Here is a 17612-nt window from a genome sequence, read left to right as displayed (position 1 = left end):
TAGGAGAATATCGATTTTAAGTGAGGGAGTGACTTCTAAAATTACATGCACAAGCCTTAAAGGAAAAGATACATTAAAAAACTTCCACTCATCTAAAGACACTTTTTATTTTATTTTATTTTATTTTTAAGACAGAATTTTGCTCTTGTTGCCCAGGCTGTAGTGCAATGGCGTGATCTCAGCTTGCGGCAACCTCCACCTCCCAGGTTCAAGCAATTCTCCTGCCTCAGCCTCCTGAGTAGCTGGGATTACAGGCATGCGCCACCATGCCCAGCTAATTTTGTATTTTTAATAGAGATGGGGTTTCTCCGTGTTGGTCAGGCTGGTCTCGAACTCCCAACCTCAAGTGATCCTCCCGTCTTGGCCTCCCAAAGTGCTGGGATTGCAGGCCAAAAGACACCATTTTTTAAAAAAGTAACGTGGCCGGGCGCGGTAGCTCAAGCCTGTAATCCCAGCACTTTGGGAGGCCGAGACGGGCGGATCACGAGGTCAGGAGATCGAGAGCATCCTGGCTAGCACGGTGAAACCCAGTCTCTACTAAAAAAATACAAAAAACTAGCCGGGCAAGGTGGCAGGCGCCTGTAGTCCCAGCTACTCGGGAGGCTGAGGCAGGAGAATGGCGTAGGCCCGGGAGGCGGAGCTTGCAGTGAGCCAAGATCCGGCCACTGCACTCCAGCCTGGGCAACAGAGCGAGACTGTCTCAAAAAAAAAAAAAAAAAAAAAAGTAACGTGTGGCCTAGGAGAAGATATAAACTACATGTAATTAACAAGGGACTGGCATCCAAGATTTATATTAAAAAATCTACAAATAAAAAGAGAAGATAAACCAATCAATAGAAAATAAGCAAAAGAGATGAATAGGTAGTTAATAAAAGAGGAAATCCCAGATGGTCACAGAAGGAAGAAATATCACAAAAAGATGCTCAATACCAGCCGGGCATGGTGGTTCATGCCTATAATCCCAGCACTTTAGGTGGCCGAGGTAGGTAGATCATCTGAGGTCTGGAGTTTGAGACCAGCCTGACGAACATGGAGAAACCCCATCTCTACTAAAAATATAAAATTAGCCAGGCATGGTGGTGCATGCCTGTAATCCCATCTACTCGGGAGGCTAAGGCAGGAGAATCGCTTGAACCCAAGAGGCGGAGGTTGCGGTGAACTGAGATTGTGCCATTGCACTCCAGCCTGGGCAACAAGAGTGAAACTCCATCAAAAAAAAAAAAAAGCTCAATTCAATTCCAGTAATAGTTGGGAAATGTCTACCTTATCAAAGAGGCCTTCCCAGATACTTTATGAAATAGAACGCTGCCTCCTCTACAGCATTTATTCCTTCAACAAGTATTCACTGAGTTCTAGGCACTTAGCATACATTCATGAACAAAAAAGACAAATATTCTGGATCTCATATTCTAGTATGTATGTGGTCAAACAACAAACATAGTAAATGAATAAAATTATCTAGTAAGTTAGTAGATCACAAATTCCAGAGGAAAAAATGGAGCAGGGGACAGAAGATTGAGATAAGAGACTGGCGGGGCCAGGGGCAGGATGCAATTTTAAATAGTCTGTGTCTTAGTCAGCTCAGGCTGCCACAACAAAATACTTTAGACTGGGTAGCTGAAACGACATACATTTATTTCTGACAGTTGTGGAGGCTGGAAGTCTGAGGTCAGGATGCCATCATGGTGGGATTCTGGTGGGGGATCTCTTCCAGTCTCGCCTGCTTTGTGTGTAGTCACCTGGCAGACAGACAGCAAGCTCTCTTGAGACACTAAACCCATCAGAGGGCCCCACCCTCAGGACCTCATCTAAACCTAATTACCCCCTAAAGGCCTCATCTTCAAATATCATCACATTGGGTGTTAGGCCTCAACAAATGAATTCTGGGGGCCAAGAATAGTCCACAGCAGACTGATTAGGGTATACCTCATTAAGACGATGGCGTTTGATTAAAGAGTTGAATGAGATGACGAAGTAAGCCTTACCTGTAACTGGTAGAGAGTGCTCCAAGAAAAGAAAGACAGCCAAAATGCCAAAGCCAAAATGGAAGGCCAGTGTGGTGGGGACAGAGTAAGGGGTGGGGTTGAAGCGGTAAGGGCAGAGGGAAGATCATTCTGGGCCTTGTAAGCCAGTGGAAAAGCCACATGCGATTAATATATATAATATGTTAATTATAATATTAATCATTGTTTTATATAATACTTACATCAATATATAAAAATATATATTTGTTGGCCTTTCCAGCTCTACAGGACAGGGACTTTGTCTATTTTGTTCACTGCCTGGCATGTAGTGGCACTTGATAAATATTTATTTGTTGAATAAGTAAAATTTATATATCACTACAGCAGGTTACTGCCCATATATCAGAATGACCAAAATTTGAAACCTGACAATGTCACAAGTTGGTGGAGATACGGAGCCATAGAAACTTGCATGCACAAGCCGGGTGCGGTGGCTCACCCCTGTATTTCTAGCACTTTGGGAGGCTGAGGCGGGTGGATTAACTGAGGTCAGGAGTTCCAGACCAGCCTGGCCAACATGGTGAAACCCCATCTCTACTAAAAATATTAAAAAATTAGCTGGATGTAGTGGCATGCGCTTGTAATCCCAGCTACTCCAGAGGCTGAGGCCAGAGAATCTCTTGAACCCAGGAGGTGGAGGTTGCAGCGAGCCGAGATCGCACCATTGCACTCCAGCCTGGGTGACAAGAGCAAAACTCCATCTCAAAAAAAAAAAAAAGAAAGAAAGAAAGAAAGGAAGAAAGGAAAAAAGAAAGAAAGAAAGAAAAAGAAGGAAAGAAAGAAAGAAAGAAACTTGTATGCATTGTAGGGTGTAAGTTGGCACAACACCTTAGGAGAACAATTTAACAAGATCTAGTAAAGTTGGATATGTATACCCAATAACCCAGCAACTCCACTACTGGGTATATTCCTAGAGAAATGGTTGTAAATGTGCACCAGAGACATGTAAAATAATATTTATAACACAATTGTTTTTGATCATAAAAAATTGAAAGCAACCTAATTATCAGTCACCAAGAGAACAAATAAGTAAAACTTACTACACTGATACAATGAAATGTTGTGCAGCAGGAAAAATCAACATCAACAAGGTTATCAACAAAAATAAATCTTACAAACTTAATGTAAAGCAAAAAAAAAAAAAAAAAAAAAAAAAAAAAAAAAAAAAGCACGTATTAGATTAACATAGTATGGTCTCACTTATATAAAGTAAAGTATGAACAACTGGCCAGGTGGGGTGGCTCATGCCTGTAATCCCAGCACTTTGGGAGGCCAAGGTGGGAGGATAACCTGAGCCCAGAAATTCAAGACCATGCTGCACAACATAGAGACACCATCTCCACAAAAATTTTAAAAATTAGCCAAGCATGGTGGCACACACATCTGTGGTCCCAGCAACTTGGAGGCTGAGGCAGGAGGATTGCTTGAGTCCTGGAGATCAAGGCTGCAATGAGCCATGATTGCACCACTGCACTACAGCCTGGGCAACAGAGTGAGACCCTGCCTCAAAAACAACAACAGGCCAGTCGCAGTGGCTCACACCTGTAATCCCAGAACTTTGGGAAGCCAAGGTGGGTGGATCACCTGAGGTCAGGAGTTTGAGACCAACCTGGACAAAATGGTGAAATCCCGTCTCTACTAAAAATACAAAAATTAGCTGGGTGTGGTGCCGAGCTACTGTCATCTCAGCTACTTGGGAGGCTGAGGCAGGATAATCGGTTGAACCCGGGAGGCAGAGGTTGCACTGAGCTGACATCATGCCACCGCACTTCAGCCTAGGTGACAGAGCAAGACTTCATCTAAAAACAAACAAACAAAAACAACAAAATGAAAAATTGTCTCCTAATTGATAGGTAAAGCAATAGACACAGTGATAGCCAGAATTCTAAGATGACCTCCATGGTTTTTTTGCCCCACAATAATCCCATAATTATGTTACATTATATGGTAAAAGAAATTGTTGCAGATGTAATTAAAGTTATTAATCAGTTGGGCTTAAAATAGGATATTTTCTGGAAATATCCATTTTCTGGAAATGTATAGTCTTTGGAGGGAGAACAAAGTCTCCATACCAACTAAGACTGCATATCCCTCCACCTGCAATAGGATTTGTCTAAAAGTCAGATTTAATTAAAAAAAAAGTTAAAAGACAGTTCCTCATACAAAATTTGCATGAGTAAATGAATGAGTAGAAAAATGAAAAGATGAATTATGACTGGATGTTCAACTACCCATTGAATACCACCAAGCAGGATAGAAAAATATTGTGCCATTGCAGAATAATCCACAAACTACTTGAAAATAGCCTTGGAGTTTCTTTAAAAGGCAGGTGTGAACCATGTTGTAACCAGGTAATTGTGGTTTGATCAGAACCCCAACCGTTCCTTTGAGAAAGCTCCCCAAAGGCAATCCAGACAAGAGGTCCTGTAGTCTTAGCCAACAGGAACTCAGGCAGCTTAAAGCTCAAACCCACCTCTACCCCCATTTCCCCAGAGACACTGTGCTAATAGCCCTGATGATAACAAGCGGCTCTGTGTGGCTACAGCTGCCTATTACACTGGTTGTGGACAAGTGTGATTCAGAAGCATGATGGATCAAATTTCTTATTTGAGCAGGAAGTTGATACCTAAGGAATGTAGCCTTGCAGCAGCCCCGAAAGACTTGACAATTGTGCAGGCCTCAGGGAAATGACTTTTCCTTTAAGAAAGCGTCCTTGGAACCTGATGAACTCCAAACACCAGCTATGGTTTGGACTGGGAGGTTTGAGATTCCAGCAGAAAATAGGCTATAGGATCAGAACCCAGGTTGTGGTCCACAGTGCCTCTTCCAGATTTTGTCATTAACTGACAACCAGATATCAGGGACTGCCTTCCTCATTTATTCGGACCAAACATACATCCCTGAAGTTACAAATTTCCACAGGGAAAATCTCCAGGCAGGAAGTTCCATTCATCAGGATATTTTTGCTTGCAAGAATTAGATTCGCGGCCGGGCGCGGTGGCTCAAGCCTGTAATCCCAGCACTTTGGGAGGCCGAGACGGGCGGATCACGAGGTGAGGAGATCGAGACCATCCTGGCTAACACGGTGAAACCCCGTCTCTACTAAAAATACAAAAAACTAGCCGGGCGAGGTGGCGGGCGCCTGTAGTCCCAGCTACTCCGGAGGCTGAGGCAGGAGAATGGCGTAAACCCGGGAGGCGGAGCTTGCAGTAAACCCGGGAGGCGGAGCTTGCAGTGAACTGAGATCCGGCCACTGCACTCCAGCCTGGGCGACAGAGCAAGACTCCATCTCAAAAAAAAAAAAAAAAAAAAAAGAATTAGATTCGCAACTCAAATTACCTTAAGATTAGAAAAAAAGGTTAGGGAGTGGGGACAGTGCGGATTTATGGGATCATACAACTGTATCAGGTTTAGCTGGATCTAGGGGCTAAAATTATGTCAGGGATCTGTCCCCCCATCTGTTGACTCTGCTTTCCTCTGCATTACTTCAGGTGGCTTTTCTCCATGTGGGGACAAGAGAGTCACCAGCAGCTCAAGGCTTTCATTCCAACAGCTTGACAACCTCAGAGGAAGGAAAGCCTTTCTTTCCCAACAGTTCCTCTAAAACTCCAAGAATTGAGTCTCATTGGCCTGGTTTGGACTAGCCCCTCCCTGAACCATTGTCACTAGGATGGGAGCTGGCTAAGTCTATGTCTTTAATCTATGTCTTGTGGTTTAGGGAGGGCTTAGCCCCATGTAAGCCACATGGATTGAGAATGTGGGAGCAGTGGTTTCCCAGGAGGAAGTTAGGGTATTCCTACCATGGAGTGGTGGGGCTGGCGGCTTGGCCAGAGAGACAACAGTGGTGCTCTCCAGAAAGAACAGGTGGGACCCAGCCATTTCCTAGGGTTTTCTCCTCCCTTTTAATTTTTTTCTTACAGGGATTTCATCTTGAGCCCACCCAAAGAAATTATGATTTCAGGCCGGTGCAGTGGCTCATGCCTGTAATCCCAGCACTTTGGGAGGCCGAGGCGGGTGGATCACGAGGTCAGGAGTTCAAGACCAGCCTGAGCAAAATGGAGAAACCCTCTCTCTACTAAAAATACAAAATAAGCTAGGCATGGTGGCCTGCGCCAGTAATCCCAGCTACTCGGGAGGCTGAGGCAGGAGAATCGCTTGAACCCGGGAGACAGAGGTTGTGGTGAGCCGAGATCGTGCCATTGCACTCCAGCCTGGGGAACAAGAGTGAAACTCCAGCTCAAAAAAAAAAAAAAAAAAGAAAAAAGAAAAAGAAATTATGATTCCATAGGTCTGAGGTAGAGCCCAGAAATTATATGTTTACAAAATTCCCCTAGGTGGTTCTGCTAGGCAGAGTAGTTTAGGACCCATTAATCTAGTGGACGACCTTACTTGCCTCTGCTCCCTACTCAAAATCAAAAGCAAGTATATGTGGGGCTCTAGCTTATAAATTAGGAATGCCTTTTTACTCAAAGGAGGTCAACATAAAGAATTGTCTTTATATTTAGGAACCAGACAGAGGCAAGTGTAAATTAATGAACCTGCTTTGAAGCCCATCCCCCACTTGCCCCCAATTCTGGACAAATAGGAAGTCAACAAAAGGCCCCTGTCTAAGACATTGGAGCAGTAGGCAGACCTACCACGCTCTTCACACAGGAGTTACTCATTAAGCCTCATCATGCACAGGGGGTAGGACCCATTGTCACTGTGAGCAGGGGATTGCTGTGGCCTGGTTCTACCTTGGGACCAGTGCTTATCATCACAGCCTGGGGTTGGACAAGGAAGGCCATGCACTAGAGCAAACACAGTTAAAAATGGATTCTGGCTGGGCGCAGTGGCTCATGCCTGTAATCCCAACACTTTGGGAGGCCAAGGCAGGCGGATCACCTGAGGTAGGGAGATCGAGACCATCCTGGCTAACACGGTGAAACCCCATCTCTACTAAACATACAGAAAGTTAGCCGGGTGTTGTGGGACATGCCTGTAATCCCAGCTACTCAGGAGGCCAAGGCAGGAGAATTGCTTGAACCTGGGAGGCAGAGGTTGCGGTGAGCCGAGATCGCACCATGGCATTCCAACCTGGCCAACAAGAAAGAAACTATGTCACAAAAAAAATAAATAAATAAAATAAATAAAATAAAAAAGAATTCTAACTCTGTGTGCATATGAATTTAGGACAAGCTGGAGAAGGATTAGCTGTGATGGTGGAAGGTGGAGGGGGTGGGCAGGATTGGATTAGCCAAGTCATTAAATCCCATTATCTGTAACTGGCCATAGGACACATCATTTCACTGCTATTTCTCACTATTTTTCATATCTCTGCCACCTATGTTGTACATTCTTTGAAGGCTGGAGCCCTACCTCACACCTTTTTGTGTTCCCACCACCTAACCCAGTACCATGTAGGCTACAGTTTCTCAAGTAGTATCTGCTCATGTGGTTTAATAATCTTATTGAACATTTTCCTCAAAGCCCTTGAAAAGCAGAACTGACTGTAGAGCCTCTGGAGCTTTGGAGAGACCATGGAGTGTGGTATGAGTAGCCAGAGTACAGCTCCCAGAAAGCACAGTCAGGACTTGGGGCCAGCGTGGAACCTGGCCTAGAATAGACACTCAGAGCTTCAGAAAAGTAATGTGGCCTGCAGCAAGACCAGAAAAGGGGACCAGTGCCTCATATGCTGTCAGGTCTTCATGACCCTAGGAAGCAAATCAAACCACCCCCAGAAACGGTCTGAGTAGCCGTGGGTATGAGCACAGTATCTGAGAGCAAAGCACAGACACAAATTCAGGCTTCAGAAGCCAAACAAAAAGAAATGATAGTACCACCCTGGCCCTTTAATGATAAATGTTCTAATGAGAAAAAAAATGCTAATGGCACAGGTCAAACGAAGCTTTCCTGCTCTGTAAAAATAATGATGACAGTATAATTTGTCAACAATTAACATTTATGAACACCATGCACATGTGATATACAAGCATTGTTGAGCATCACATGATTAAAATCTTACAACCTTATGATGATGGTCCACTTTTTTTTTTTTTTTTTTTTTAACAGTTGGTAGAGCTAGCTGAAGTTTTATTTTGGGGGAAAAAAAAAAAAGACTGAATTATTTTGTAACTGGAGATATGGGCAAAGAGGGTGCCCCAGGCAGTAAACTCCCCTGCGGGTGGGCTGAGGGCTAGGGCTGAGCCTCAGGTGGGTCTCCCATTCCCTGTGTTCCCCTGCACAGTGGCCTCCCTCCTGGGCTCTGGGGCAGCCGCAGGAGGGGCAAGCTAGGAGGGGCTGCCGCAGCTGTTCACTTGGGCAGGATGTCAGAGGACTCAGACACTAGCTTCCCATTGTGGGTCTTGATCTTCTTCACAACCACGGCCCTGGTGGAGCTAGTGTGGCTGAAGGAGCTGGAGCCCAGGCTGTAGCTGAGGCCAAGGGCTTGTAAGGTCCCCATAGGCCAAGCTCAGACCACCTGCATAGCCACTGGTGGTCTTCGTATGGATACTCATGTTCTGCATCCCAGACTCCAGCCGGCTCTCCTTGCCCTCCAGCAGCTTCCTGTAGGTGGTGATCTCGGTGTCCAGGGCCAGCCTGACATTCATCACCTCCTGGTACTCATCCAGCTGTGCGCTATGTCCTGCTTGGCCCGCTGCAGGGCGGCCTCCAGCTCAGGCAGCTTGGTGTTGGCATCCTTAATGGCTAGCTCCCCACACTGCTCGGCATCTGCAATGGCAGCCTCCAGGGAAGCCCTCTGTCTTTTGAGGCCCTCAATCTCAGCCTGGAGTTGGCTGATGTTCCGGTTCATCTCGGAGATCTCAGTCTTTGTACAACGCAGGTCATCTCCTGCGGCGTCTGCAGCTCCTCATACTTGATCTGGTACATGCTCTCAGCCTCAGCCCGGCTGCGGTTGGTGATCTCCTACTGCGCCTTGGATGGTCCACTTTTATAGACCTCAGAAGAATTAAGAAACTTGCCCCAAGGGCCCCAGGTCATAAGTGGAGGGGCTGGATTTGAATATAGACCGAATGACCTCAGAACCCACATAGGAGACCTTCCACTGTCTATCCCTCTTAAGGTGACAAACTTTTTTGTGTGTGATTTGTGAATGAGTGAGACTTCTTCTTTGCCTCTGGCTCTGCTGATAAAGACATTTGAGAGGGCCGGGCGTGGCGGCTCATGCCTGTAATCCTAGCACTTTGAGGCTGAGGTGGGTGGATTGCTTGAGCCCAAGAATTAGAGACCAGCCTGGGCAGCATGGTGAAACTCCGTCTCTACAAAAAGTACAAAAATTAGCCAGGCCTGGTGATGCATGCCTGTGGTCCCAACTACTTGGGATGCTGAGGTGGGAGGATCCCTTGAGCCCAGGAATGAGTGAAGATCACACCACTGCACTCTAGCCTGGGCAAAAGAGTGAGAATTTGTCTCAAATAAAAAGGTAGGGGGAGGGATCTGAGTGAGTGAGCCCCTTGTTCTGGCCCAAAGGAGGCCTGGACCCCAGGGTTCAGCTGCTTTCAGGAGGCAGCTTCTGAAACTCTAGGGCCCCTGAGTGACTCCTATAAATCAAGATAAGAAAGGCCTTCATGGTGGTGGCTAGAGTCTGGGGACTGAGTATCATGCAGGGGTTGTTGGGGGCAGATGAAAGAAGAGGGCCTTGGGGCAGAGAGAAGAGGGCTGTGTGCAGCTCTAGGGAGCATCTGAGCTAGAGTTCTCCAAGGCTCTTCTTTCTCCCCAGAGCCTCCAGTGAGGTTTGCACACCTTCCTGGCACTACGCCTGATAGGCAGAGGAAACCTTCCACCCAGGGCACAAGGGTGGGAAGGCTGGACTCTCAGAGGGTCTGTGTTCATAGATGAAATCAAGACAGAGGAGGAAGGGACAGGGTAAGGGATGTGGAACTAGATGAAGACCCAGTCACAGTGGCAGTTTCTGGCAGCCACCTGCCTGGTTGAGATGGAAACGCTGATTCCAGCTCCAGCCCCCAGACAGGCTAAGAATATCCCAGAAAAGCAACAGCTACCACCCCCGCCCTTCTTGATCTGCTCCTACATCTGTAGTGCTATGCTGGGCGCCAGCAGGGTCTGGGAGGAGAAGGAGTTGGGGACGAAAGGGAGGAGGCAAAAAGGGGGCTTGGTGGAGGCAGAATGTGAACCAAGACTTAAAGCTTCTGGTGAGTGCTGGGAGAACTGGACAGTGAGAGCTGTTCTCAGGGGACAGTAAAGGAGGTGAAGGCAGGATCCAGGGAGTTGAAGGGAGATCAGGACTGAGGATGGGAGAGGCAGAAATGGCCCCCCTTCCATCAAGGAAAGCAGCAGAGCTTATGGCAGGGAAAAGGAGTCACCAGTTCACCCCTGTCCTCTCTATCGCCTTCACCCTGGGCCCTCCAGCATCTCAGCACTGGTCCCTTCTCTCCCCACCCCAGAGCATCACATTCCTCATCTGTGCTCCCAACCCTATTCACTGTTCAAAAGAAACTATATTTGGGCTCCTTAATTAAGTCCTTCTAGCAAAGAGCCTGTGAAATGGGAAAGACATGAGAATTCGGGTCTCCCTCTTGACAGCTAGCAGCCCCTCCTCTGTCAATTCCTCTCCTCTCTGCTCACCCTCTCCCCCAACCACTGTTATCTGTAGAGGGGTTCTGCTCCCCTCGTTTGTTTTAGTCACCCACTTCTCCCCTGGGGTAAGGTCCTCAGGAGAGGGAGGGAAGGCTGGGCTGGTGCATACCCACCCCCTCTGCACACCTCAGGAGCTGAGACTGATGGGCAAGGGAGTTGGGGGTGCCAGGGCGGGGGGCAGCAAGATCCAGGCATTCAGATGCCCAGGCTGGGTCTCCATCCTGGATGTTTTAAGAACCTATGTCATCATTAGCCTCTTTGTAGGGGCCCCTTGGAGACAGGGAGGTGCAATGACCTTGGTTTCTGGGGCCTTGATGTTTACTGGGGATATCCTGGGCCTCAGCCATCTTGCCTTCCTCTTCTTTGCCTTCTCACCTTTCACGGGCCCCTCTAAAGCTTGGAGGGACCTAGGAAGATTTACATTGCTGAGAGCCTAAGCTCCCCTCCCCTTCATCTCCTGGGCTGAACTGCAGAAATGCAGGCCTCACACGGATGCTGTGCACACAAAGACTGAGCCCATCAGACAGAAACAGATTAGGGAGAAGCAGACAGGGCTGGAGCTGGAGAGTGAAACAGATTCACAGGACAATTTTGTTTAGAATCAGAACTGTGGAGTTGAAGGAGGCTTTAGGAATCCTCTTCTAGTCCAATTCCTAAAATGTTATCTTATTCTTTTAATATTCATTTTCTTATCTTATAATAAGCATCAAATCTATAGAATCCCTGCATTTTAATATGATGAAACCAAGTCCCAGAGAGCTGAAATTACTTCCCCAAGGTCATACAACCAGCAGTCATAGACTAGGACTCCTATCTCCTGCCTCCCTTCTCAGAAGGGAGATAAGAAGAGCCAAAGAGAGGCAAAGTGTGAGCAGCATTGTCTGGAGATGTTCTCTTAAAAGATGGGGCCCACCTGCCCAGGTGGGGTGAGTGACAGGAGCATCTATGGTGAATTTGATGGTGATGCACTCACCAATAAGGCCAAATCCTACCCAGGCTAAAACCTCAGTCTAGGCGCTCCAGTTCTTGGTCTGGGCCTAGAGTATTTGCTTTAAAGAGCCTTCAGGAATAACCAGTTATCTGAATAGGCACTGTTCTAGGTAATCTACAGAGAGATATAGACATACAAGGAGCCTGGCCTCAGGGGCTGTCCCATCTAAGGGAGTCTGATACAACCAGCACTGCCCCAGAGGAACATAAGGGAGATGGGCAGACAAGAAGCAACATAGAGATACTATTATAATGAAGATACATGAATCTTAGAATATGAACCCAAACATAACCTAACCAGAAGAGTACACTTGCAAATGTGGGAAAGCCATCACCCTTCTACGAAGCCCACCTCCTCCATGAAGTCTTTCTGGTTTCACTAGGCTTATTCCCCTTGTTCTCCCCCTGCAGAAACATAATAACCCTTCCTCTCAGCTCTCAATGCCACTGGCTTATATACAACAGCAATGTTGTTACTCTTTCTGGATCTCTTTGATTAGCTTGTCTGCTTGTCTTTAAAATTCCATCCATATCCATCTTACACATCTTAGACCCAGAGCCCAGCCCTTAACCAAGTTGTTATGCAGCCACTGTTGCTGAGGGGAAGAGGCTGGAAAGGCTGAAGTCAGAAAGAGTATTAGGTCCCTTCCAATCAATCAAAAAAAGGCTTCTTGGAGGAGGTGAGATTTCAAGAGCTTGACAGTCTGAGAGAGGGTTCTGGCCCAGTGGAAGGAGCTCAGAGATTCCGGAGGGATAACCATAGCAGGAGAGTGGGGAGCATGTGAGCCAGAAAAAGGGTTAGAGGCAGAGCAAGGTGGAAAATTAGGAGGGGGAGTAGGACCCTCTGAGGCACCTGGTTTGGGGTTCCTGAAGCAGAGGAGGAAATTCTTGGTTCTGACCAAGAGGACAGTAGGAGGTCAGAGCTGGGCCGGAAGTAGGGTACCACAGTGATGACACTCTGTGGGTGCTGCTTAGAAGACATGGTCCTAAATGACCTTAATGATAGGCCTTATGCCAGTGAGGGACTCCTGGGAGCAGAGCTGGAAGGACTCACGTGCCATTTAGATCCACATGCCCAGTGTTTCCACCAGAGCAACTCAGTCTCTACAGGGCTTGTCTTTAACTACCGGTGAACTGACTATTCCTTGGTGGCAGATAAAGAGTGACTCAGAACACCTTGTAGGAGGAAGTGGGGCCAATTACAGCAGCTGAAAAGAGGGAACACTTTCCCACAACTATGGGGAGAATGAGAGTTTGGGCAGGTCAGCTTGGGCTGCAAGAAAATAAAGATCAGATCCTAGGGAGCAGAGATACCCCACTGAGAAAGTGCATATTGAGTGCTGAGTTAGGGAGGAGGTACAAGGCCGCATGTGCATGGCGGCAAAGAGAAGGGGAATGGAGACAGGCAGACCACAGGCCTCCAGGAGGGTATGAGTGAGCAGGGGCTGTGGAATGGCTGGGAAATGCTGGTACCTCTGGTAGCTAGAACTGCAGCCCATATGGATTCTAGAACAGCCTATCTGCAGTGACACACACACATATATGTGCACAAATCAACCCTGACAGCAGTGGATCCTTGGAGCTATGTTGGTGGTCTGTGAGGAGCATGGAGGTGATTCCGAGGGCAATCTTGAGAATTTACTGAAATACATAGGCAGGGGTTTTTCTCCACATCGAACCCATGTGCACCTACAAGGTCCACTTACTTAAGAAGCCAGAAGACCCTTGTGCTGGGGGAGGCACACAGAGCAGGTTCCAAGAAGGGTGGACATGATCTAACAAGGCAGATAGAATAGGTCCAGAACCAGTTGTGCTCAAGACCTGCAGGTAAGGCCTGAGGAGTCCAAAACCCAGGGCAAAGGGCTGATGGGTACTGAGGAGGGAACAGACAGACCCAGAGAGAAGTGGGCAGGACCCAGCCTAACAGGTTGCTCCTGGGAGTGGGGACAGCTGGGACCTGACCTGCAGGAAGCATTTAATGATGAAACCCACCTCAACCTGGACCCAGGGTTGGGCAGGAGGTTGGTCCAACCTTCTTGGGCTTCCATCCACACAGGAGGCTCTGTTCACTATCCCAAACCGGGTAAACCAAGTGATCCAAGTTCCAGCGTTTCCCCAGGGACCAACCTTATCCATCACCCACCCAAGTGTGAGATCTGTGTATGTTAGTGGAGCTGCACAGGGACCAGAGCCAAGGGTCTGCCCCACAGGCTCAGTGCAGAGAATCAGGACGGCAAGCAGAGGCCTCAGGGGCATATTTGAGACCCTGCTGCTCCCCCTCTCCCCCTCAAGCTGGAACCCCCAAGGAGGCGGGTTGTGACCTGCAAGAAGGCTCTGCCAGGACTCCCAAACAGGCAGGGCAGAAATGTGCCTGCTGCAGCCCCTCTAGCGACCTGGGGGGTAGTGGGCGAGGTGGGGTGGCGAAGAGGAAACAGACCTGACAGTCACATTGGAGGAGCCACTGCAACGCGACCCAGCTGGGACCTGGGCATCCGGTGAGGGCACTCACTACTCACACTGGCCCCCCACACAAATTCAAAGGCAGAGGGAAGGAGGGCTGTTCCCATGGTTTATCTGCTACCGCGACCCAGTGCATCAGAACAAGCTGACCCATGCTCTAGGATCCGGAGGAGGAGGTAGGAGCAGCCACCACCCCTCCTCAACTCTGACCCTGAGGAGACCACTCGAACGACGACCACCGCCTTCCCCTTCCCCGGAACGGGGGGAGGGAAAAGACTCAGGGCAGAGGGTGGGGATTGGGGCGGGACTTGAAATTGACATGTGAGAGTCTATTGGTCACGGGAGCTGCCCATCAGGAGTGCAACTCGGGAGCGGATTGGCCGCGTGAGGCGGGGCACAGCGCGGCGAAAAAAGGGGCCCAAGGGGTGGGGCTGACGCTGCAGCTGGCGCAGCTCAGGCTCAGAGCAGCGGAGCCGCCTAGCAGCCACCTTCCCCCGCCAGTCCGCGCGCCCGGGCCGGGGCTAGGCCCCCCACCGCCGGGTCCCCCGGGGCTGCAGTAGCAGCGGCGCCGCCCGCGGCTCCCGCTGGGGCCCGGGCGCCGGCCCCGCTCTGCAGGATGGGCACGGTGTTGTCTCTTTCCCCTGCCTCCTCGGCCAAGGGCCGGAGGCCCGGCGGGCTGCCCGAAGAGAAGAAGAAGGCGCCGCCCGCGGGGGACGAGGCGCTGGGGGGCTACGGGGCGCCGCCAGTGGGCAAGGGCGGCAAAGGCGAGAGCCGACTCAAGCGGCCGTCCGTGCTCATCTCGGCGCTCACCTGGAAGCGCCTGGTGGCCGCGTCCGCCAAGAAGAAGAAAGGCAGCAAGAAGGTGACACCCAAGCCGGCATCCACGGGCCCCGACCCCCTGGTCCAGCAACGCAACCGCGAGAACCTTCTCCGCAAGGGCCGGGATCCCCCCGACGGCGGTGGCACCGCCAAGCCCCTGGCGGTGCCAGTGCCCACCGTGCCCGCGGCTGCCGCCACCTGCGAGCCACCGTCGGGGGGCAGCGCGGCCGCTCAGCCGCCGGGCTCGGGAGGGGGAAAGCCTCCGCCGCCGCCTCCCCCAGCCCCGCAGGCGGCGCCGCCGGTGCCTGGCGGCTCGCCGCGGCGGGTCATCGTGCAGGCGTCCACCGGCGAGCTGCTGCGCTGTCTGGGCGACTTCGTGTGCCGACGCTGCTACCGCCTCAAGGAGCTGAGCCCCGGCGAGCTGGTAGGCTGGTTCCGCGGTGTGGACCGCTCGCTGCTGCTGCAGGGCTGGCAAGACCAGGCCTTCATTACGCCCGCCAACCTGGTGTTCGTGTACCTGCTGTGCCGCGAGTCGCTGCGTGGGGACGAGCTGGCGTCGGCCGCCGAGCTGCAGGCCGCCTTCCTCACCTGCCTCTACCTCGCCTACTCCTACATGGGCAACGAGATCTCCTACCCACTCAAGCCCTTCCTCGTGGAGCCCGACAAGGAGCGCTTCTGGCAGCGCTGCCTGCGCCTCATCCAGCGGCTCAGCCCGCAGATGCTGCGGCTCAACGCCGACCCCCACTTCTTCACGCAGGTCTTTCAAGACCTCAAGAACGAGGGCGAGGCCGCCGCCAGCGGCGGGGGCCCACCGAACGGGGGCGCGTCCGCCGCCTCCTCGGCCGCCAGGGACAGCTGCGCGGCCGGAGCCAAGCACTGGACTATGAACCTGGACCGCTAGGGATACCCAGGGGCCGCGCCCATCCCCCGCCCCAGCCCCCGACACACACTCGGACCCCCCGGGACCACCAAGCCACCGCCGCTGTTACCGCCGCTCAGCGCCCCGGCTGGGCGGAGGAGGAGCCGCCCATGCCCCTCAGGGGAAAGTGGAGGCCGGGACACCAGAGGCCGCGGTGTTTGGATTTGCTGGGCGTGAAGTGGGGATGAAAGATGAGCGCGGGAAGGGCACTCCAACCTCACTCTTCCCGTCTGTCTGCGCCCCCATTTCTTCATTTCTGCCCGGGTCTTTCCCTTCCCTTCAGTCCATTCCCCCTCGGTTTTGTCCATTTCCTTGCCTCCTTTTTGTGTCTTCATTTTTCCTCCTGTCTGCATTCCTCTCTCTCTCTGTCCCTCTCTCTCTCCTGTTCCTCTCTTCCTCCCTCTCCCTGCCTTTCCATTTTCTGTTCCTTGGGCGTGTGTGTCCGCATCTCCATCTTACCCCTTGCTTGACTGTACCCCATGGCCCCCCCGTTTCTCCTCCTGCACCTGTGTCCCCATCTCCTCTTCTTGTTGCTCCTGTCATGTGTCACCATCTTCCCTCCTGTCTGCCTTCTTCCTCCACTTGTGTCAGCTTGCATTTTTTATTCCTGACTGAGTTCCCACACCCTCCTCCCCAGATCAAAGGGAATATTAGTTTTTAATTTGGATCGACTGAGGTGCCAGGAGAAACTGCAGCCCCAGGCACCCAGACAGGACCAGGATGGCCCCTCGCCCCACCCCCACTGCCTCTCCCCACCTTTTCCAACGTGTTGCATGCTGGGAGCTGGGGGGGTGGAGGAAGGGGCTGACGGCTTCTTTCAGGAGGCTGAGGTTTGGAGGCAAAATCAACCTGGGAGACCACCCCGGCCGCGGCGCCTCAGTGGACAGGTGGGAGGAGAAGAAAACTTCTTACCTTGGGGGAGGAACATCCCGCTTCCTTATCCTTAGCTTTTTTGTTTCCCCTCCCCACTGCCCCTTTTAATTTATTTGGTTGTTTGCGGAGGGAGGGGGGAGGGGGGAGGCTGGGCTGGGAACTGTCCGAGGTGCTGAGCTGAGGCGGGACAGGAATCCTCCCGGTAGAGTACCAGGGACGGGGTTGGGCCTGGGGCCGTGTCCAAGGTGCCAATGATGCGGGCCGACAGAGCGGGCCGCACTGTCTGTCTGTCCGTCTGTCCCGGAAAGAACTATAAAGCGCTGGAAGCGCCTGCAGATGGTTTTGCGCCGGTCTTTCTTTGGGCCCCGGGAGGGAGGGAGTGGGAGTGGTAGTGGAACTGTCACGGCCAGGGCAGGAAGGCAAGAGATGGGGCTCTAGTAGGGAAGATCAAGTCCCTGAGAACTTCTCCTCTTCCCCATCCCCACCCCCGCCATCGGCTTCCATTTTACAGAGGGTAAAGAGTAAAGTGAGGTAGCTGAGGGTGAGGCCTGGTGATAAAGCTGAATCCATCCCCCCACTTCCGCCTCCATCTTGTCTGACCTAGCTCCTCATTAGTGCCTGGGCCACTTAGAGACCGAATGACGGGGACAGCGGGAATTGTGCCCTTTCTGTGATGTGACCCATTGAGGCAGAACTAGCTAGTCCTTATTGCTATTTTCCCCTTCCTCCCCATCTCTCCCCACCATATATTGGTCAAGAGCATAGTCGGGCCTACCTAAGTCTGTATTCACCACTCCCAAGTGGGGCCTGTCTGCCACACTTCTCTCCTTATCTCCCAACCACCACGGGGCTGCTTCGACGCTGCCCCGGTCGCACGCCCACTCAGGAGTCTTGGGAGGCCCATCCCTGCTTGAGATTCAGACCTTTGC

At 51.0% G+C, this 17612-nt stretch overlaps 2 protein-coding genes across 2 annotated transcripts in view; one reads left to right on the top strand and one right to left on the bottom strand.

Moving 5' to 3' along the window:
* The window catches only part of CDK5R2 (cyclin dependent kinase 5 regulatory subunit 2), a 129588-nt gene extending 113142 nt beyond the window's left edge, over positions 1–16446 (top strand). The window contains exon 2 of the mRNA XM_050752438.1: positions 14525–16446. Within this exon, the coding sequence (XP_050608395.1) occupies positions 14689–15792 (1104 nt within the window). The 5' untranslated portion in view covers positions 14525–14688 and the 3' untranslated portion in view covers positions 15793–16446. The remainder of the gene's footprint in view (positions 1–14524) is intronic.
* Positions 1–17612, bottom strand: part of RNF25 (ring finger protein 25) — a 316906-nt gene that overhangs the window by 282351 nt on the left and 16943 nt on the right. The window lies entirely within an intron of this gene.

This window comes from Macaca thibetana, chromosome 12 (assembly GCF_024542745.1).
Source record: "Macaca thibetana thibetana isolate TM-01 chromosome 12, ASM2454274v1, whole genome shotgun sequence".
NCBI classification, from domain to species: Eukaryota; Metazoa; Chordata; class Mammalia; order Primates; family Cercopithecidae; genus Macaca; species Macaca thibetana.
The sequence above is the reverse complement of the archived record's forward strand: the minus strand, read 5'-3'. Positions and strand labels throughout refer to the sequence as shown.